Raw genomic sequence first — 23259 nt, forward strand, 5'->3', positions numbered from 1 at the left:
AGCTTCCAAACTGTGTATGTCCACAGGCCTTCTATAAATCATTTTTTCCTACATTTTTCTACAGGCAAAGGACTTCACAGTCAGGAAGATTTCTAGTTATTACAGTAATACATTGCAACAGTCAGCAAATTTTCAGGAAATAGCTTGGTCAGATGGGAGAGTAATTTGCATGAACTCTGCAGTTTTCTGAAGATATTCAAGAGACAGGTTAATGAATTGTCAGCAGAGAAGTAAACTAGTAGGTACTGGAAAAGAAATAATGCTGTGACAATCTTAGAGGTTATTTGTCTTGAGTAAACTGACATTTTGATTTCCATCCTTCATTTCTGGGGAGTTAAATATACCAGCATAATTCATTACTATAGAATATGTTGCAATTCATCTTTAAACTCTCTCATATGTTTGAGTGTTTTCAGTCTTTGGTTGACAGGTTTTTGTCCAGCCTCGTCTGGTATGGATATAGCACTGTAATGTGAAGCATAGTATTTGTGTGAAAATCCAGTTTGGGAAGTGGGTAGAATTATCTCCATCGCTCAGAACATAGTGAACTTCTCGAATAAGCGCAGCTTTGCTGCAGTGGGCCCTCAGGAGATGCCAGCACTCATCTACTGCTGAGGTAGGAAATGGAACAGATGTTTTTGTGCCCAAGCTAGGTAACACACTGAGGCAAATGTAGGTCATGCATATGGATAATGTGTGAGTGTAAACATGCATTTGTATGCTTACAGCATGATAAAGTATAGAATGATAGTTACACTAGTGTTGAGTAGCTGAATGTGTGTGACTGAACTCAAATGAGTTTCAATTACCTCTTTTGATCCTATTTCCTCATCTCGCAAGAGTGACTGTCCTAGCTGTACAACATGACTATACTTCTCTTCTCGTGCTTCAATCTCTGCCAGTAGCTGTTGATGCTGGGTAAGTCTCAGGCTGCTAGTAGATATGTCCCGAATAGTCTCCTTGGCTCTCATTTCCCTTATTATTTCTGCTGTCCATAAGAAATAGTCCCATACCTGGAACCCAAGAAAATGTGAAAGTTGAGGTTAGAGCTCAGGCTTGGGTTATCAGGCAGGAAAATCACAGGCTGACTGTTCAACTTTAAGTGAATAATAGGTAATAAAATCACAGATAAGAAAGAAAATATTTCATTAGGGCTTAGAGTACTTCTATGAATTTTAACAAGGGTGGATGACATGACTGCAGGAATTTCTACATACTGTGTGAAATCATACACGTTTTGTAATATCATAATCATAATCAAACTGTGTCATATCACATCAATGACAACATGATATTATTTATTGCCCTTTAGTCCACCACTCCATAAGTGTTTTCTGGTGTTATTCCTTCACAGAGAATAAAACAATAACACCCTACTTTTCTGTGACTTAGCTTTAGCTAATACAAGTCTATTCAAAACTTAAGTAGTACACATATTCTAAAATGACAGTGAGAATTTTCAGGTGAAAAACAAATGCGCTCACTCTAATAGAGGTGAAAAAAAGGCAAATCACATGTCAGAAAAAATTGCTTAAGCATATCAGGTATGCAGATTCAGCTCTTGATTTGTGGAACTATACAACTGAGATTGGCACAGAAACGCAATTCTGGAAGGAACAAGGATGTAATGCTAGTTTACTTTCAAAATCTGATGAACCGATAAACATATTTACCATATCTTAGAATGTCTGAAGCATCCAGCTGAGGCAATTATGAGCAAGAAAATTCTAAAACAAATCTCTGAGAATTATTTTCTGACTGTGACTGAAGGAACTTGTGCAAGTAAAAATCATTTTACATTTTCTGTACATCTTTTTTTGCATTTGATTCTGCACCTTCACCAGTCCACTTACTTTAGGCATTTCATTTGAATCTGTAACAGGTGTTTTGCTCTTATGTGTCCGTTGGTAAAAAATAGGACTGCAAGGGACTGTACTGGGGATTATATGAGATGATTAATTAAGTTTTGTTATTGTTTAATTGTTTGGATTAGTTGATTCAGTTCTGAGGTGGTAAATAGTCTTTTCTCAAGTGTATTTTAAAAGACTTATGTATAGTAAGTGCTGAAGAAAAATGCTCTTTTACAGCAGAGAACTAAAGATTTTCTCTTGTGAATGGTTGCTGGCTTTTCTGCTGAAGGAAACTATGTAACAGAAATAGCTTCTTGCCTGTTCCATTTTACCCATGGATTTTTATCCCTGTCATGAAAATTTTGTACAGCTCAAAGCTGGCTTGTGAACCAGCCAGCCAGGAGAAAATATTTTCAGAAAAGCACCACAAAATTGAAATTGGCCGATTTGGGGTCCTAAGAGTTTAGGCTTTAAAGCCAAGATACTCTTTTCTTAAAGCCAGTGAACACAGCTACTATATGACTCTTTAAAAAGACTGTGATCCTTTTAAACAGGCCCACATAGTGCACACATGTTGGCGTCATTTTGATTTGCAGAAATAATTTACACACAGCTGGATGTCACTGTAGACACATTACACTTGGCACTGCAAATGTCTAAGACTCCCTGAGATTTTAAGCTAAGCATTAGGAAAAAATCCATAGATCTCAGGATATTTCATGCAATGGAACAAGTCAAGAGCCAATAAGAGGTTATTGGACTGCCACTGCCAGCAACATTTAAGGAGAGACTAGGCATCAGTCTGTAGGAAACTCCTAAGCAGAGCCTGACTGAGACCATGCAGATCCTAGCACAAACTTCAGAACAAGAATCTCAGATCATTCAGAATACTTTTGGTCTACGTCTAAATTCCTCTTCCTTGACAGAGTTCCTTGGAGGATCTGGAGCCCTCTGCTATTACTGTGTGTTGTCAGTTAGGGCCAGCTCTGCTATTTAATCAGACTAAAATTGTACTTGATGGGATGCAAGGAGATACACTAGATGATTGTACAGAATTCTCATTTCATGGAAAGGCTGATTTGTTTTTGTTTCACTTCTTAATCTGTGTACAATTTCATAATGAAAAAGCCCCATGGACTGCACTGCAGTGAAAAAAGTACACTGAACAGCTGTGACTAACATTAAGTTTGTGGACCTCTTGGCACGGCTGAAAGAGGAAAGGGAGCAAAGTTGCCTCTCTGCACTCAGCAATTTGGGGGATGTTCTGCAGCAAAGCTGCTCTAACCTACCCTAGAGCTACTGAGACTCTTACCGTCATTAGACATGGCTGTATAACCCTGTCTTTTCCCATCTAGGCAGAAAGACGAGCTTACCAAATTTGTGGAACCAGCTTTTCACTTCTTCAGGAATTATTGTCAGGAAAGGAGGTGAAACTTGAGAGGATCAGGAATACTTCTTGACAGCAGATTGACATCAAAGAGACAGGGAGATGCCTGAGGCATAATCCCATCTAGGCATGTCACTGAGAATACAGTCACCTGGCTTTGTCATTTTGTTTTATGATGTTAAGAAAGCGCCTTAATGACTGTGTAGCCCTCTATTAAGCACTGACAGATTTATATATTTTTCAGGTGTTCATTGCTTGTAAATTTACCCATGCAGATGAAAGGACACACTGCCACAGTAAGAAATGGGCTACAGATTTGCCATTCAGATCACAGGATGAATCACAGATTTCAGACAAAATTCAAACCAAAGGTATTTTGTATGGTTCCAGCAATAAAAAGGAAAACACATCTCCACCAACAGGACATTTTCTATCTGAAGTCAATAACTAAATTTATGACGTAAGTTATGAAACAAATCAATAACAAAGTGAACACTGAGTGACTATGTTTTAATGGATAAATCCATCAAGATCCATCTCCTGATGAAGATGCCCCCAGGCTGAAGACTTCAAGAATCTAATATATGTTAGAAGAATACATAGTAGAAGAAGTTTGCCTTGCTCTTACTATCATTCCTAGATATTATCTGTCAGAAAGACAGTGGACAAATGAACCTTTCACCTACATCAGTAGAGCCATTCTAATTTTCCTTAAGTCATATTCTAATTCATTTTATTTCCCCATCAACAGTTCTGCACAAGATAATGGATTCTTAACAGTTAAAAAACAAACCAACCTGTCCTGGTTTCAGCTAGGACAGAGTTAATTTTCTTCCTAGTAGCTGGTATAGTGCTGTGTTTTGGATCTAGTAGGAAAATAATGTTGATAACACACCAATGTTTTTAGTTGTTGCTAAGTAGTGCTTATACCAAGTCAAGGATTTTTCAGCTTCTCATGCCCAGCCAGCAAGAAGGCTGGAGGGGCACAAGAAATTGGGAGGGGATACAGCCAGGACAGCTGACCCAAACTGGCCAAAGAGCTATTCCATACCATATGACATCATGCCCAGTATATAAACTGGGGGAGTTGGCTGGGAGGGGCGGATCACGGCTTGGGAACTAACTGGGCATTGGTCAGCGAGTGGTGAGCAATTGCATTGTGCATCACTTGCTTTGTATAGTCTAATTCTTTTAATATTACTATTGTCATATTGTTATTATCATTATCATTATTTTTCATTCCTTTCTGTCCTATTAAACTGTCTTTATCTCAGCCCACGAGGTTTTTTTTTTCCGATTCTCTCCCCCATCCCACTGGGTGGGGGGGAGTGAGCGAGCGGCTGCGTGGTGCTTAGTTGCCAGCTGGGTTTAAACCACAACACAACCAAACCCTCAGAAAAACAAAGTGCCATAATTGTGTAATTGAAGTTACACCTGGAACCGTTCAAGAATACAACGAATGTAAAGGTATTCTAGAAATATACATTAGCAACTTCCTTCATGATAAAAGGGGGCACCCTTGCTGTTTTAGCACCTGCTACTGCAGTACTTGCAGCAATAATCTACTAATTTGCAGTGGTGTAGCTCAAGTGCCTTCACTGAGACTACTGACATTTGCAAAGTATTCCGTGACAAATCATAGCTCAGTGACCTACTGCGTTCTTTGGAGACAAAGCTACTGTGCATTGCAGATGATGATACTACGCTGATATATGCATCACTGTGTTTAAGCAACTTGAGAGGTTACTGCAAAGACCAGTGAGTTGTATTTGATACACTCCATGAAGTAAGTTAACTGAGGGTTATTGCATGCCCTGAGAGAGAGAGAACAAACTTTTAGCCATTGTAAATGGGAGTCTAACATCTATTTTTATCACTCTTACTCAGTGGGAATTGCAGAGTCTTTGAAAAGACTACTGCTACTCCTGCGAAGTGATGACCATTTCTGACAACTATCAATTGTCCCATACACAGTTGGATAGAAGCTTTCCTTCCTACAGAAGGTAAAACATCCTTACCCTCTAACACCTTTCTAAATAGCTACAAGCACTTAAATACTTGATTAGTAATACAGATAGCACCTACAGCCTTTTACATCAACCTTTGCAGCTTGGAAGTACACCTATGATTCACACACATTGAAGGCAGCTTTCCCCTGTGTACCAATGGACAGAAGGCAGAAGTGCTTACATGCGCCTGAAACTGGTAAAGCTTGTATGCTTGTTCCAGAAGTTTCTTGCGCAGTTCCACTTTAGACTTCAGGGCCTTCCAGCTGGTCACTATGGTCTGCTGCTTTGCTTTCAGGTCTTCCACCTGCTTCTTTGAGCAATGGGTCAGCACATGATCTGCAGAGTGGATCAGCTCCTGCAACTATACACAGGGACGAAAGAAGAGGGTAGGAAAGACAGTCATAGAGATCCAGCTAATATCAGGAAAGTTATGATAAGGGCTATGTTAATTGTACATGAAACTACAATTCAAGCAACATTTTCTGACCTAACTTTTCTCATGCTAAACAAAAGCGTCCCTAATTTCAGTTCTATGGAATAACAGTGACATCCAGCGTTTGCTAAGGCTCATCACAACAGTGATTTTTCAAATAGGCAGGCAGATTTTGTTTCTCTTTTTTATTATACCATTTATTACATGAGTAATGCAAATAATAGCTAACCATACTTTGTTTTCCCTTGTGACCATATAGATTAACTGTGACTACATTCTCTTCATGCATGTCTCATGCTCTTTTACCTTTAAAAGTAACAAGCAGCTGGTGGGATCAATTCTAGTGTTACCTGCCACAAGGCCAAGACATGAGGCCACTGATAAGCAATACTGGGATAACTACTTCAGTAATCTCAACATAACACGTGCTGTGTTAACTATATCATTACATTTACTAAACAAAAGGATGAAGAGGAAACTCATACTACTTTTATTGCTCTAGTTGAAGCTAAGCAAATCTCCTATATACAAGGAAGTTGTTCTCATGAGCTGAAACTTTTCACAAGTTTGTATAATGAGCCCTATCCTTCTTTCTCACAGTTCAATTCCTATCCCTCTAAACTTGTTGAAAATTCCAGACTGCTGCCCCATCCTTCCTTCTATAATCCTCTACAGTCAATCAATGCATTTTGTGTTCAATGAATATCCAGTTTCTCTGCACATAGAACAGATTCTGGATTTTTCCTTGTAATCACCTGGAACACTTTAAAGAAGGCAGTAAACACATCATAAAGCCTGGCATAATCATACATTTCAAACAGTGATCAAAAATATCCCTGTGAATCACTTCAATAGCGCTCATTATAATATGTCCCCTATTTGTAAGGTTTTAAATTACCTACTTTATCACTGCCATCAGACTTTGAACATATTAAAAAAGCAGAAGACTAAGGAGGATCCTTGGAGATTTTCAGGCTCTCACAGAGAGCCTGTAATAATTTGGTTCACAATACCCAATTATTACTATGATTGTCTTGGAAACTTGAATTTTGGCTACACATTAAAGACCACAAATGACTTTCATTACCTGCTGCTCATTCCCAGAGAGCTCGTGCTCCAGGGCCACATGGTTCCGGAGCTGGGTTTGCACACCTCTCATGTCCTTAGCAACATCATCTGGAATACTTTTGAACTTCTCCTAGAAGGAAGAAATCAGAGAAAGCTTTGTTACTTTTTACTTCCAAGCAAAACACACTACAAGCCTACTTTAGTCATTTTGTGTAGTTCATACTGCACAGTTAAGGACATCCTGGGTTACTCAACTATGATAGGTAAAAGGAAATCGGAAAAATCTGTCCTAGTACATCTGTCCTAATAACTCACTTATAAGTATCTTAGTGATTAAGCTATACAACTGGAGTCTGAGAGATGAAGGTTCAACTCTTTCCTTGATCAGACAATACAGGAAAACGTCTTACAGGCTTTGTGTTGGGAATCAATCCTGAATAGCTACTGCAGTGACATATAGTGAATTCTTAAAGTAGCATTAACAACCAACAGTTTCAGGCCATTCTTTGGGATACAGGTGGTCTATCTGTGAACCATCTTTAGATAAAAATTTAGTTATACACGCTCATGAAAGATTACTGTAAAGACGAGAGAAACAGAGAGACCATCACATGAAAGGAAACTTAAACATTTATTTAGCTCAACAAAGGTTCTGACGGGATTTAGTTGTTACACAAACATGCACTGGGAACACAGCAAGCAAAAAGAAAAGGCATTTCAGCTGGAGGACAATACTGTTGCTAGAATAAAATGATTAGAAACTTGCTCCAGGTCAATTTAGGTGAAAATTAGAAGAACACTTCTAACCATTTGTCCTGGTTTCAGCTGGGATAGAGTTAATTTTCTTCTTAGTAGCTGGTACAGTGCTGTGTTTTGGATTTAGTGTGAGAATAATGGTGATAACACACTGATGATGTTTTAGTTGTTGCTAAATAGTGCTTTTCAGTTTCCCATGCTCTGCCAGCAAGCAGGTGTACAAGAAGCTGGGAGGGAGCATAGCCAAGGCAGCTGACCCGAACTAGCCAAAGGGATATTTCATACCATAGAACGTCATGCTCAGTATATAAACTGGGGGGAGTTGGCCAGGAGAGGCGGATCGCTGCTCAGTCATCGGGCAGTGGGTGGTAAGCGACTGCACTGTGCATCACTTGTCTTTTCTTGGGTTTTATTTCTCTCTTTTTTTTGTTATATTCCTTTTCATTACAGTTATTATTATTATTATATTTTTATTATTATTAATTAGTATTATATTTTATTTTACTTTAGTTATTAAACTGTTCTTATCTCAACCCATGAGTTTTACTTTTTTTCCCCATCCTCCTCCCCATCCCACTGGGAGGGGGGAGGGGTGAGCAGCTGTGTGGTGCTTAGTTGCTGGCTGGGGTTAAACCATGACACCATTGGAGAAGTGCATTTCTGTAACAGATTCACAGGCTGGTTTAGGGTACCAGCAACACATCTTGGTAAGGTGCTGTAAAAGGAGATGCATGTTGTAGTTGCCTATGCTGTGACGGCACTGGAGTTGGTGACTTAAGCAAGATCTTCTAGTACTACGTTCCTTTCAGAAATGGCTTTCCCTGGTAGACACCTGACCAGGGTACACAGGAAGGGATGGGCAAGAGGACTGAATTGCTCTCCCACGCAGTAATGAAGCTTATTAACAAGATGCAATGCACTAAGTGTGTATTGGTTGCCTGGACCAAACTCAGCATGGAGATAAACCAACAGCTGGTCTGTGAAGTGTTTCTGAACTATCACTTGTCACTGCCACAGAATTAACTACTTCATCATTGAAGTGAAATATGCACCAGGTGCTGAAAACCCCAGTTGGTATATGGTGAAATATTATGATGTTTGGTTTTCCATTCATGGCAAGGAAAGAAAACAGGAATAACATAGTTGAATAGGGCAGCCTCTGCCAGCACAAGTAAGTAGAAAATCTACCGCACATAACATAACAAAGCCCTTTTGCCTTGCAAACAATGGAAGCTCGGTTGGATCGTCACCTCCTGTACACATCTGCATTAGGGAAACCACACCTCTCATTACAGCAAGGATGTGGTTTCTCCGTGAAATTCTTCAGGATGCTGAGATAAAACAGAAGGCTGAAGATTTTCATTGGGACTTCTCCCCCTAGTTTCACACTGGGACTATTTGAAATTATTGCCAGTACTGGGCACTGAAATGAGAGGAAAAAATTTTTGGCCCAGCTTTTTGCATCAGGTCACATGATTGCCTGACACCCTTCCAGGCTAACGGTCACTGTAATCCAGAAAAATGCCTTTTTCACAAGATAGTTCTTTCTTCAGCACATAAAGCTACAACGGTGTACAAAGAATCACCACAGTGAGGCAGTAAACACTTTCTTAGGCCTGATGACTGCAAACAACATTACTATATGCATTGCACTGTGAGACAACTTAGTTCAAGCCCTGGTCTTCTCAGTTTATCCCACGGATCAGCAACTCTAGCTGCACCAGTTTTCAACAATGGTTCTCATAAGGTGACCTATCAGGCATCTAAAGATTACCCAAGATTATTTATTTTTAAACACTTTGAGTAATCACACAGGTTTCTTACTGAGTTTTTTTTTTAAGTCAGCAGTAAGCATGCTGAGAATCATAAGAATACGCCACAAATTAAGCTGAAATGAAGTTTGCATTATACGAGACTTTCCCATCATTTTTTACCTCAATATGGGCCAGAGCATCTGTCAGATCTTGGTAACACTTGTGAATTGCCTCAGCATCTCTCAGCCGCTCACCTCGTAATCTGGTAATTTCCAACAGCTCCTCCCAGGAGTTCCTACAAGGGAGGATGGGGAAAAAGAACCATGTAAAACATTTAAATGAGGAGTAAAGGAGATTAACAGTCTGAAGAAAGACTGAAAACAAGACCTCCTCTTACTTTGTTTTTCATTCCTGCCATTACATTCTGTTGGAGTGATTCTCTGAGGGGCAGCATGTCTCTCACCCTACTCTGTCCATGTCCTCCTGTCTGCTCCAGGCACTTAAATAGATGGTCCTATATAAGGGTGCCCCTCTCCAATATGCTTTTCAGGTTTTATATGCAGGACCTGGAGGACTGAGTCAGACCCTACTATCCCTTCATGCTTCTCTTTTGGGCCAGTTTGGACCGATGCCAGACATAAGAAGCTCAGAACATCTTAATGTGGTTCTGCAGAGCAGTCATGGGATTCAAACTTGAAAATCAGAAGCAATAAAGAAGCAACTAAATTCCTAGCCTTTAAGTTAGGTGATCATGTTTCAAAGGGCAATGGAAGTTCACTCACTCCTTACTTGTAAAGCACCTCTGATGCAATTTACAAGAAGCCAAATCAGCAAGCAGATAATGTCTGCATTGTAGTAGTCTAAATTTAAATGAGGCATGGCAGCAGCTCTGTATCAGTGAGCAAACTACACATTTTGCAATTAGAGAATTGCGACGACATACCTTATCCTTTTCTAATTCCTTCTCACTTCCTCCTCCTCGAGAGTGAATTGAAAGGACAAAGCATTATAGAGCTAATATAAGTCTCCTACCTTAGCTCTTTCTGCTTGTGCCGAATTTCCCGGGACTCAGAATGCCCACAGTTCAGCAAGTTGTCTGCCAGCTGCTGGCAAGCCACAACTCTTTTCCCAGCTGCTTCCAACTGGTGTCGGAACATTTCATATTTGGCACAAAGTTGCTTTTGAAGGAAAAACAATAACAAAAAAGGCATTTTGAGTGCTCTCTTTTCCCAAACATACCTGCTCAGCTATCAGAGCACAGCCAAAAGACAGGTAATAAGCTGGTCATATTTGGAGACAGAGAAACTGCAAAGAATGACTGGATTTTACCTCCAAAGACCATGAGGAGCTACAAACTATTAGCAAAACATGAGGTTTGTGACGCAGAAACATTGTTACCGGGGATAGAAACAAACATTCAATGTGCACCGAATTTCAATTATTAAATGATATGTTTTCACTTCATGAATGCAAATGTGTATTCAGTACTATAATTTGATAATGTAGTCCGATTTTAAGATTTAGGACACAAGATATTTTTAAATAAATCATAAAAATGAGGATTCTGAATGGCTATTGATTTCTAACATCCTGACATGAGATTAGTTTCTGTGCCATGTCAGGAGGTATAGCTGTAGATGTCCATACATCAGCATTTGTTATGAAAAAAAAAATCCTTAGTAGACACCACACTAAAATATCTGGTTATTAAAAACAGAAAGGATTTGCTCTCTGAAGGTGTAGACATTTTAGCCTGTAGCTGTTTCACACAGCTCAGCCCCCACGGTAACAGGATGTAAGTGTTAGGCAATGCTGCCTGCCTGTCATAATGAGTCAATCCTTCCCACCCACTCTTCAACCCTTTTCTCTTCACGTCTCCCACTTATTCATACTTATTTCTTACTCTGCCTAACAAGTTTTTAAGGACAACCTTAGAATCTTTTTACAGTCTCACTACATACAGTTTGGTTGATTTTCAATCTGTTACTCAAAAAACTCACCAAGACATGTTCATAATCATTTCCATAGTCTTCAGAGCTGGCTGTTTGTTTCTGCTGAGTGATCCAGTCTTGCAGATCTTCATATTCTCGTAGAAACTCATGCAAGACAAGAGTCTCATCCAGCTTCTTCCCTCTGTTGGGGGAAGGAGACAAGACAATACAATTAGACCAAGGGAATATAAGAAGAGGGCAATCAGTAACTTTCTTCCTATTAATCCCCCAAACCTCTCACTATCAAGACTCATTCTCTTTAATGAAAGGCCTGACTTTATTTCTCCAGATTGGAAATTACATTTGTAGGATGACAGCTGTCAGCCAGGTCAGACTCATTGGCTGAGTTTCCCAGAAAAGCACTGTGCCTAGCTGAGCTCTCTCCCTGGTTTTTTTTTGGTTTGGTCCCCCCTCCCCCCACCCCCTTCCCATGAGAATACCCTTCATTTTTTTCCAGATCTGTCCTGATCTGTCTTTCTAAAGATAATTGTAGTACTTATGAAAATGAGAAGGAAATCTTTCTAACTGAGGATGGTGCACCAGGAAGGCAAGCGCTATTAAAGCCGTTTTATGCAATGCTGTTCATATTGCCTGTTCAGCAAAATTGCTGCAACCTGCTGCATATTTTTGTTGTCTGGAGTATCTTACAATACAGCCTGACCTGTTACAGGCCTCCCACAGTAAACAAAACACCAATTTTCCATCTGCTGGCACTGCCTGGCCATTGTGCAAATATTCCAGGAAAGATGAACCTGGCTTCCCTGTTTGAATCACAAATGTTCATCACAAGGGATGTAGCCTCCTGAGAGAGTCCAGCCCACCAAGGAGAATGCAGATCAGAGGTACAAACCAGAGCACCAATAAGGCACCATGAAATCCAGGTTAACATTAAGCATGAATGAACACAAAACATTTCTGTGTTCAACACACACAAGCATTTTGAGATTTCTAGATTGAGTATGTCTTTTTCTGAACTTTTCATTCATAGGATTTTCTACTGATGCTTTTACTTTTTAAATTGTAAACAAGAATAAAACAAAAGGTAAAATATCAGCATTTTCTGTAGCCTTAATTATTCTAGTATTCAGACTCATTTATTTGTTATTCTACTTGCAGAGCCCCATTCGTTTTCTGAGTGAAATTTTTGTGGAGGAAAAACCTAAACTGTTCAGACATTTGTTCCTTCCTGACAAGAAACCAGAAGTGTTTAAAAACACTGTGTACAAGCAAACTGACCTGTTGTAAACATCTTACTGTAACAATAACAGAAAGGAAGTGAAATTAAAAGTAAATGACTCATTCAAGAATAAAATCCTTCCTATACTAGAACAGCCACTGGGCATAAAGGTAAGTGTAACTGTAATTGTCTCCCTTCTGCTATGTAATGAATTAAGTAATTTTCAAGCAGCATTAAGGAAACCCTTTAAAAACATTTTTTTCCTTTTGATAGCAGATTCCAAATACCACAAGGCAAGTCAGAATCCAGCATCTCAAGTCACTTTACAGGAGGATGATGAAGAGTAAAGAGGAAATTTGGGGGCTTCAAATCCTTAATATGTAGCAAAACTGCCTGAAGAAAATGTAGAGCTCTTGCTTAGCAATAATGAAAAGCTCACAGGTGCACAGAATTCTAATGTAGAAACAAGCAATTTCCTAAATACAATTGAAATAAAGAGGAGATAATGGATATGATGTAAATTCCAGTGAGGTAACTGGAGATACCCTTTATTGACTTCAGTGGGCTTTGAATCAAACCTAGGATTCAAGGGGCAGTTCTAGTTTATACCTTGCTGCTGCTAGTTCCTGTAACTCCTGGAGTCTTGAATGAACTTGTTCTTTTGGTGCATCAACCTCAACATACTGGATGGATCCCACAAGAGGAAGAGTTTGGGCACTTTCACTCAGTTCTTTCATCAAATTTTGGTAAATGGCAATCTCATGCTCCAGTGCCTGGCAGAGAAAAGAGTAGATTGAGAGCCAGTTGTCCAAGATATCCACTGTTTGAACTTCTGCATCAGCCTATGGTGTAGTCATTGAGACATTAAAAGAGGAGAAAAACTTTCTGGAAGCATGTGATGTTTCCAAGACTTGATCAATTTTACATCATTTTCTAGCAACATTTTGGGGGAAAAAAGTGTACATAAATTCAAACAAATTAGGTGAATAAAGACAATTAGAAATTCCTGATGCATTATTAGGCAGAGAAAAGTATTCCTGGAATAACACTCTATCTGTATCTTTGACTCCAGGAAAAAAAAAAAAGGCTTCTGCATGCATCTGTTGAGACTGAAAAGCAGATATCAGATCATAGTCAGTTTTGGCTTCAGAAAAATAAGATGAGAATATTCACCATTCTCGTTTTTCCCCAAACCACATTTTTCCAACCATATTAGTAAGCTGCATTGATCTCTTCTATCAGTCCATTCACACGTAGACATACATCAATGCAAAATATCTTGTAGATGGCTGGACGCTTAAGTACCAATGAGACAGAAAATTTTACAACCGCAGACAGACCAGAAGATCAGGCCAGCGTACAGAATTTAAGCAGAGAAATACCTTATGTTTCTTGAGGAGTTTCAGTGTTCCTTCTTCATCCTTACCATAGTCCTTGCTTGTCACAAGTGGACGTTTTTCTGCTATCCAAGCCTCCAGGTCTGAAGTATTCATTAAAAACTATCAGTTAAAGAGAAAGCAAATTAGTTTCTACCTCAACTTTCAACATACTCATGTCATTTTTTTGACCTAATAAATTCTAAATGAAGGGTGTACTGTAAGATTGTGATGTTTTATTAAATAACAAATAAAGAATATTTAATCCCAAGAACTACTATTCCACACTGTTGTTCTGTCAAATCATACAAAAGTGAAGGAGGCCACAGATGGAAGACTTCAGTGCAGGAAAACTAAGGTCTTCTCCAGGCATCAAAGCTCTGGCAGTAAGTTTCAAGTTGTCTCACTTTTCTTTCTTCACATCACTATCCTTACTTGACTCTTCCTTTACCTTATTCACTAAGAGTAGGGGCTAACTGTATAATATCAGTGTGATATTTCTCCTTCCCCTTCTTGAGAAGTTCAAACCACCTATAAAAATCTGGCTTCATAAAGCCTATAGTATGGACAGCTGTTTTTACAGATGGAGGAAATAAGAGCTGGATGATCAAATTCCCCAGGGAACATACTTTAGGTGGGCCTGTGAACTCTGTGCAAATGCTGTTTATGTCTACAAAACTGCATGTGTTATCTGAATAACTGCACTCCTACATGACCCACTGATGATAGAAAATTTGAATTATTGAGATAAATATTTGCATGCTTTTTTTTTTTTTAACAGGCTAAACATAAAGGTCCAGTATCCTGTTGAAAATAATAGGGCTAAAAGTCCTAACTTGCTCTGAGAGTGAAAGAGTGGTATCAGTTTCTCAGTATCATTTTGTTGCCTGCAACATTGTTGCCTGGAACAGGCAAAGATTGGACGGCACAAGAGATCCCTTCTTTTCTAATTTCCTTGTCATAATTCTCCAGTATGAAGGGCCAGTTCAGGATCCACTGCACTAAAGTCAAAGCCTGAGGCTGTACAAAGATATTGAGAAACGAGCTACTGCTAGGAGAAATGTGTGTTCTACACACAATCATAAGAGATGGGTACAGAGTCCAAGGCAAATCTCTAGAGCAGCAGCTCTAGACTGGGGGCTGCATTCAGCTATGCAACCCAGCCCTCCATTCCCATGGGTCTGGCCTCAAGCAACTGAAGTGAATACCAGTCCCAGCAAAGCTGTTTTGTTATTCACTTTAAAACTTTGGTCCTCTTATTTGTCTGAAGAAGCTACTGTGTAAGCATTTCGCTGTAATTTGTACCTCCTGGAAGCCAACTGAGTGCTGCAGCTGCTTCATCCTTTCCTCACAGGCTTTCTCCAAGCCCTGCCAGGCAGCCACAAGCTCCTGGTATTTCTCACTTATTTTCTGAGCTGACGGGTGCTGGCCTGCAACCATTGCCTTTCCTTTATCCAGGACCCGCTGAACTTGCTGTTTGTGGGCATTCACTTCTGCCTGCAGTTCCTGGGAATGAGATAAAAGTAAAAATAGGAATAAAGGAAGGGTATGTGAGGACAAAGAAATTCTATGTGCTCCTAGTCCTAAGCAAAACTGGCAGCTGGTGATGGTGAGCAGAGTATAGCCAGTGGACACAAGGATTATCTGTTTCTACAACAGCTGCAGCCACAGCCACCGGTCCCAGCCCTGCTCTTGTGCTACCATTGAGGGAGGAGATAAGAGTCTGTAAGGTGGCAGCAGACATTCCTTAACTTCCCTACACCCTCAGCATTACTCACCGAAGTCCTCAGGCTGGTGCTCTGGCCTGGTTCTACCCCTTCTCCTTACCATGCACCTGCCCCTTCCCCTGCCCAGCAGCCAGGGAGGTTTGGGAGATAGAGCAGGACAAAAGATGAGACACAAAGCTGGGGGATTCAGAAAAGAGTGTTGAGCTGCTGACGGGAAAATAAAATATCCCAAAAGATGAATGGGCTGGAGGATGATGGGAAGAGAGACATTGTCAACAGTACCATGAAAATCATTAGACTCCTGCTCCATAAAGCCTCCCCATTGGTCTTATAACCTTTCTCATGGAACTTGCAATCCAGGTGCTGCAAAATCCAGTGTTGCCTGTGATGCAGGGCAGCTCTGAGGTGCCCCTCTGGCTGTGAGGAACTGCTACAAAGAATGAAGCTCTCCAGACATCAGTGTTACCTTGTCTTTATAAATATATTGACTGTGGCTTGTTCAAACCATTTTACAAGCAGTACAGAACTGAGATAAACATTAAATGGCTATTATATGCTCTCCTAGAGAATCTAGCATGCACATACCTCAAGACTGCATATATAATGAAGCAGTAAGCATAGAACTAAAATAGGATGAGCATATAACAGTCAAAATATTCAACCCACAAAGCAAAAGCCTCGTTTTTTCTATTTAGTGTGAGGTACACTAGCTTTTTACCCACTTTTAATGGGAAGAGCTACAAAATTTCTTAGAATAATAATACTGCAAAATATGACAAATTTTGCAGTTACCACAGGAATTTCATGTTTGCTCTGAAAGTCACCACCACATTGCTGACTTGTCTCAATCCACTGGAACCATTTTAGCTGGGCTAGTGCTGGAATCAGTGAATGTACTCATGGAAAGTGTGGCAATACATTTTGCTTCCAACAGCCTTCCTGAAGGTAGAGAACTGTGCAGGTGCTGGTTTGCAGGCTGAGGTGAAATGCAATGTGTCAACATGCTACAATACACTTGATCAAACAAGTTACCTTGTGTTTTTGCAACAGGCTTTGAGCCACATCCAAGGACTTCCCACAGTTGGTGGAATGGGCAATAGGCAATCGCTCATTAATCCAGTTCAGTTCCATGTCATGATAATGGTAGAACTCATAGAGATCCACTGCAGCTTCCAGCAACTTACGCTTCTCGTCAAGAGGTGCTTGCAAAGACTCAAACCTAGGGGCCATCCATTAAATATATGTTAAAAAAAAGCTTTATCCTGATTCTGCCAAGGGAATTAGGCTATGATACCACTGTGAAGATTAGAAAACACTGGACACTTCTTTGCAATTAGTGCTGGCTGCACATACAAGAACTCCTTCTCCAGAAGGCTACTTTTGGCAAGTAGACTTATACGATAACACTAAATGTAAGCAGAGGAAAAGTGATTTATGCTTTTGAAGTCCTAGGCTTGTCCTGTGATGTTTTAAGAAACTAGTCACTATTGAATGCTGGATCACTGCACCTCTTCAGAAAGCAGTGGATGACCTATGGATAAGCAAAGAACTAGAGGAGGAGTGCAGCAGGCAAGGAGCAAGGTCCAGCAATAAAGGTTGAGATGGGTCAACAGGCAGCTGTGTAGGTGCAGATCAAAGCACAGTTGTGGTACAACTGGGAGGAGAAATCGTTCCTGAATATGGCTTAAACCTAACCAACTGAAAGACATTTTCTAGAAGGTAGAACAAAAAATGCTATTTGTCACAAGGGCTGAATACAAAAAGAGAGCGGCACCTCACCTTTTCAGATATTTCTGTGTTTCATCCAGAATCCTCTGAGAGTCAAAGTGATTGGTGGCCATTTTCCTTGCATGAGATACAATAGAGTTCATTTTCTCTGCCAGCTCACGTGTCTCATTTTCCAGCTGTCTGTGCTGCTTGAGTAGATCACGGCTGGAGCGCAAATCATGGCCTGTCTCAGATTCCTGAAGAACTTTCTCAATTTTCTCTATCTTCTTTTTGGCATCCTGCCAGGAAAAGATTACGGCACACTCATACTGACTTTTCAACATCATTTTCTTTCACTCAGCTGCTCCCATGACAGCTTCCTGGACACAATTTTTAAATCCATATTTCCTTTCTTGGTAACATGATGGCCAGGTGTCTCTAAGAGGCATCTCCTAGGAATATTTTATTTTGCACACTATTTTGGAGTACTGTCTGAGACATTAAAGCACATCATTAAAAACAGCCTCTTTGAACTATCTTCAGTGACATAATACAAAATAATCAAACAATCTTCAAAGGCTTCAGATTGTAGCTACAACACAACAGCAGTTCCATGACATACTGGTATCGAAACAGCTTCACAGCACATTGTTCCTGTTACACAATTTGCCTGGATGACAATTTACTCAATACAGTGCCATGCCTCCAACCCCCAAACTGACTCCAAGCAAGCAGTTATGTTTGCACAGCATTGACCCATGCAGAGCGTTTTGATTGTTTTCCCAGTACCAGATGGCCACACAGATGCAGTGCTGAGCCTGAGCTCAACAGCTTTGTGTCTTGGTACTGTGCTGGCACTGTTATCCTGCTCGTAGCTTTGGAGTGAGCTTGGTCAGCATTATATTGGGTTTTCTCTCCTGAGACTGTAGACAGTGTCTACAATGGACACCTTAAAATACACTTTTATCTGGATGGTATTCTGTTCTTTTTTGTGAGGACCACACAACAGAGGAACCAGGCTCCTAGGCCATTCCTCCCCTTTGTTCCCCATCACCTCCTGACCTGGAGCAGTTCCATGAGCTGTTCTTGCTGCCCAGCTTGTCTCAGCTTGTCACCTCGTTCTATCATCTTGCCATACAATTCCTTCCATTTCTTTTGAAGCTCTGACATCTTCTCCTGGATAGAAACTGCAGCATAATGGTTGTCTTGAATCAGTTGATTTCCTTTCTGGAGAAACACAGAACGTCATTTTTTTGAGCAGATCAGCATCTATAAAGTTTGGGACAAGATGGAAGACTTAGCTCCAAAACTGCCTTCACCTTTATCAGTGTTGCAAAGTGCTCCTCATTAGCCATCATTTCCTTCTCAGCAGCCTCATGCCACTTCAGTTTGCGTAGAACATTTGTTGGGTCACGATAGGATTCATCTGATGCAATCTTGTACTTCTCTTCCATCCATATCAAAAGCTCAGCAGCATCACGATTAAACTCCTTACAGAAACAAACAGGATTAAATTGATTTAACTTCTGATTCTGTGTGGGTTTGCAGTGCATCCTTGCTGTTAGGATCAAGCCCTGATTTTTTTTTTTTTCTAACAGTTAGGAAATGTGATATATTTTCATATAAAAGTTGTTTTACATAATCAACACTCTTAATGAAGACGTATGATCTTGAACCATTGATGAATTTTTAAGCCCTCAGAGTAATATCTCTTAATCCCTTTTTTACCACATTTACTAATCTGTTGCCTTTAATTGTCAGTGAAGGTTTGCATTTTTGATAGACTATTTTAACCATAAGTGGTGCAATCCTCCAGTATAACTTTGTATCTCAGCACTGGAAGCTAAATTTGGTGCCAAAAGTACAGTTACTGTAAGTAACTGTGCCAAATTATTAAGGCCCAGAACAATAATAAGTAATGAGCAGAATAAACTTATCCAGTAGACAAAATAGTCTGTTGATATTTTTCACTCAACATCTCCGTTTTTGTTTTGGTATTTTGCTATGGTTATGGCTTTGTAAGATCTATCACCAATGCATCACCTGCTCCCTGGAAAGTGAAATTTTCTGTCTCACAGCCAAAGAGAAAGTGAGCTGCAGTAGGAATGCTCAGCAGTTTGAGATTTGTCCCACATTAAGACAAAGGGTAAAATTACTTCACACATGCCTGACCAAATCTGCAGTATCAGTCCTTTTACCTGCAGCTGTAGGGAATCCAACAACCTCTGTTTTCTCTCAGCATTGCTTTGTATCAGCCGCTCCCACCTTCGCCGGAGAGTGACCATTCTCTCTTCAATACTACCAAGAAAAACAGTAAGTCCAGTGCAGTACTAGTCATATTGGTTCCCCTTGGTTGTACTGTAGTAATGACTATGATATAAATGCAATCTAGATCAACACCTCTGTTGACAGGACAAAGGGATATACGGCCCTGTCCCATGACCATGCTGGGCTCATCTGGAAAGCAGCTATTGCTTGCCAGCTGCTCTGGATTTTCCTTTTGTATGGCTGTGTTACATTAGTGAATTGCAGTCATGTATGTTTGACTAAAACATCCAGACCTTTCTCTTTCCCAAATATTCCACCTTAACTAATAATTTTCTCTGTGATGTAAGTGCAATGAGGCTCTGGAATGGCCTTCTAATGGTAGTAGTGCTGGCAAGAAATCAGATTTTAAGAGCAGTTTTATAAATTTGTGGAGGCAATTTTCAAGACATTATCACTGTGATCACAAGAACATGGTCTTTTTGACCCAAGAGGTCCATTCTGACCTTATATTTCTAATTCTTGTTTATGCAAAGGTCCCCTTACTAGATCATAGTGGCTCTAGCACAGTAAAGGAATTATAGATGACAGTTCGGCTTCGACAAAAACATGAAGGAGCTGCTCCGGATGAGTTATTTCCTTGTGACGTCTTCCGTAACTTTTTAACAGCAAATATTAATTCTAATATGTGATACCGATAAATGAAGGAAAATTTGTTTTATGTAGGCATTTAATGAGTTCACATTAAAGAAGTTTTAACACTATATGTAATTTATGATACCAGGCGAATTATTCTAGTGTTCTGTCAAACGCCACTTTTAACCTAAAGCATTTTGCTTATTTGTCCTGAGAGCACAGGAAGTCTGTATTATTTTGAAAAAAATCTCTTTTCCCCCCCCTCATCCAGCAGATCACAGCTTGGAGGTCAACTAAATCCTGGCTCAGAGAAAGTTTTTCATCTCACTCTAGTCACACTGGATCATTTATTAAAGCTAAATAAAAAAGGAAGGAGTTTGGACTCACATGTGAGATGCAAAGTGCCTGCTTTCTATTAGGTTCACCCCATTTTCATTAAGTGCTTCAACTCGTCTCTTCAGCACCATCAGCAGTTGTTCAAATTCCTGATGTTGCTTCAGCAGGCTTCGAACAGCATCTACGTGGTCCTGCATTTAAGAAAGAAAATTTGATCAAGTTTCTTCTTGGTCATATGTTGTTTCTGTAGCAATGAAAAAAAATTTTGGACCTTATTTTCCCCCTTCTCTATCAGGCAGGAGATACAGTGTACATTTTGCATGTGCCTAAGGATGGGCTACAAACAAGCAGCAGGTGTTTAGGTTTGTATCATATCTGGTTCTTCTGTTTTATGTTTCCATTATGGTTCCATTTTCACCTTTTAAGAAAATCTGCATTCTGAATTTATGCCAGCTCTCTAGCACATCTAAGTATGTGCAATATGAAAGGCCGTAACTAAGTAAAACTTTATTCCACTTAGTTGACCCAAAAATATTGAAGTTTCAGTTTCGGCTGAAAACATAAAAGATGGTGAGATACCACAACTCCTCCTTCACTGATCTTGTGAATATTGCCTGCATTTGTTTTTTCCCTTCATTTGCTTTAATGTTCTTAAAATACTCAATGAAAAGAAAAAGCTTTATTTTCTTAAAGTCAGGTTCTTACTTCACCAAAAAAATACTAATTATGTTCAAGCTGTAACCTTGTTTTTTAATGGTTAGCCACCAAACTGATGAGTCAATTGTATATAAGCCATCTGACATGTAGAAACACAGCAACAAATCACAACTCTAGCTGTTTTTGAAACGATTTTTGAGAGACAATGAGCTTTGTTCTCATTAAGATGAGTAAGAACATAAGAACACTAATAAGAACCTGAAAGTCTAGTCTCCGAGTATTAAAATGCCATGACCGTCAGAGTGAGGAAACTGATCTAATTAAGAAAATTGTTGCTACTCCCTGGATGGAGAGACTAGGTAGGAGAAAAAAAAATCAGCTGCTGTACATACCCCAAGGTCATCCCCCCGGAGAAAGGCCTCATGGCCAGAGAGGGCTGCATTGATACGATCTCCCTCCCTATTGAACTTCTGCAATTCCAGGCCATCCTGCAGCTTTTTCCGTCGCTGTTCCCACATATTTTCCAGCTCTTTGTTCTCCTTGGCAAGCCTCTCCATGGACTGGTGGACATCTATGGTCCTGCCGTTGCTGGGTTGTTCGTGGATTACTTTGCACCCTAGCTCTTCCAGCTGCACAAATCTTCCCAGAGTCAAAAAGAAAAGTGACACCTCACTATATGAGGGAATATGAATTCTCTTTTATCACAGCTCTTCGCTCTCTTGGCAGTGCCTAGACATTAAGCTTCCCTCCCTCCCTTTCACTCTTTTCCTGCTAGCCATGGTTGTGCATTACAAAGTGCAGCTGGTTGTTTGCTCAGGGATACATGCTGGAGGCAGTAGGTGAGATTTCCCCATTTGGATTGAAAGACCATATAAGCAGGCTTTCCCATTAAAAGGGAGAGGAGGGCCAAGCCAGTATCTGGAACTTCATAACAGTGCAGAAGGAGAACTGAAGATGATAGCAACTGGAAGCATAAGGCCTGAGAAGGGAAGGACTGGGGGAACTGAAATAAAGTGCAGATGGCACTATCTGAGTGTCAGGAGAGCCTGTGGAATACTGCTCCAAACATACAGCTCCTCCTTCCCCCTCCATCAGCTATCAGGATAAGTACACAAAAGCTAACTGGATTTTGTGTTCTGCAGTCTCCTTTTGACACTAAGTTTCAAGAGCATTTGAATAAACTCTTGGCATCACTTTCATAGATAATTTATGTACACAATAGACATATTTCATTTTCACAGTACTGTTGTCATATCAACCCACTCTGCCCACTCTGACAGAATCTCTCTACCTTTCTTTCTGAGACCTAATTTCTTTCAGCAGGTCCTGATGTTCCTTCAACAATTGCTCTGCAGAAGCCACGTCCACACCCATTTCTTCACTGCTCAGTTTCTCCCGAATGCCTTCTGCCCACAGCAGAAGCCTGCGGCTGTCTTGCAGGAAGGACTGTTGATTTTGGGCCCGCTGCAGAATGTCCCGCTTCTTTTGGGTCTCCAGCTTGAGCTTTGCCAGAAGCCTCTCCATGTTCTCCACCTGCTCAGTGATGGCCCTGCTCTCTGCAGGGTTGGTGTCCTTAATCCTACAACAGGAAATAAAATACATTCAATTAGATGAACACTTCAGGCATTTAGAGCTTGAACCAATACTCTTTAAAAGGAATGGATTTGGATATTTACACTTCCATTAAAAAGAAAGTCAGCTAAGGCAACAAATGCTCCACACTAGCAAGAAATATTGGTGTGAATATGGTGTACTGCAGAAAGTGCATCCCTGTGAAAGACCCCGGTAACACTGTTGTGGTTCAATGATTCACTCCCATTGTGAATTTACAGAAAACTTAAAGAAGTAAAAAACTTTAAATTCATATTTCAAACTCCTGTGCACACTTCTCTGCTATCTTTCTTCCCCCAATTACCCTCTTTCAGGACCTAAATGATACCTAGTTCAAAATGTGGAATTAACTTCCATTAGTAGAGATAATGTTAGAGCCACAAACAATCCTGTGGTATTTATCCTCCTACAACAGTGAAGTCTGGAAGCAATCACTTCACCAATCACCCAGCCATACTCAAGAGAGATGATCTCAATCCAGCAGGCAAGTCAGTTCTTCAGGTTGCTAGAAAGAAACTT

At 40.1% G+C, this 23259-nt stretch overlaps 1 protein-coding gene across 1 annotated transcript in view; it reads right to left on the reverse strand.

The window, feature by feature from the left end:
• Nucleotides 1–23259, reverse strand: part of SPTBN5 (spectrin beta, non-erythrocytic 5) — a 102444-nt gene that overhangs the window by 58351 nt on the left and 20834 nt on the right. The window contains exons 16-32 of the mRNA XM_050898302.1: nucleotides 22421–22708; nucleotides 21522–21768; nucleotides 20524–20663; nucleotides 19434–19533; nucleotides 18555–18725; nucleotides 18298–18462; nucleotides 17308–17534; nucleotides 16561–16747; nucleotides 15107–15307; nucleotides 13808–13924; nucleotides 13035–13198; nucleotides 11258–11390; nucleotides 10290–10435; nucleotides 9438–9552; nucleotides 6767–6877; nucleotides 5428–5607; nucleotides 810–1013 (exon numbers count right to left, since the gene is read on the reverse strand). Of these exons, the coding sequence (XP_050754259.1) occupies nucleotides 810–1013; nucleotides 5428–5607; nucleotides 6767–6877; nucleotides 9438–9552; nucleotides 10290–10435; nucleotides 11258–11390; nucleotides 13035–13198; nucleotides 13808–13924; nucleotides 15107–15307; nucleotides 16561–16747; nucleotides 17308–17534; nucleotides 18298–18462; nucleotides 18555–18725; nucleotides 19434–19533; nucleotides 20524–20663; nucleotides 21522–21768; nucleotides 22421–22708 (2896 nt within the window). The remainder of the gene's footprint in view (nucleotides 1–809; nucleotides 1014–5427; nucleotides 5608–6766; nucleotides 6878–9437; nucleotides 9553–10289; nucleotides 10436–11257; nucleotides 11391–13034; nucleotides 13199–13807; nucleotides 13925–15106; nucleotides 15308–16560; nucleotides 16748–17307; nucleotides 17535–18297; nucleotides 18463–18554; nucleotides 18726–19433; nucleotides 19534–20523; nucleotides 20664–21521; nucleotides 21769–22420; nucleotides 22709–23259) is intronic.

The sequence above is a fragment of the Gymnogyps californianus genome, chromosome 5 (genome assembly GCF_018139145.2).
Source record: "Gymnogyps californianus isolate 813 chromosome 5, ASM1813914v2, whole genome shotgun sequence".
NCBI lineage: Eukaryota > Metazoa > Chordata > Aves > Accipitriformes > Cathartidae > Gymnogyps > Gymnogyps californianus.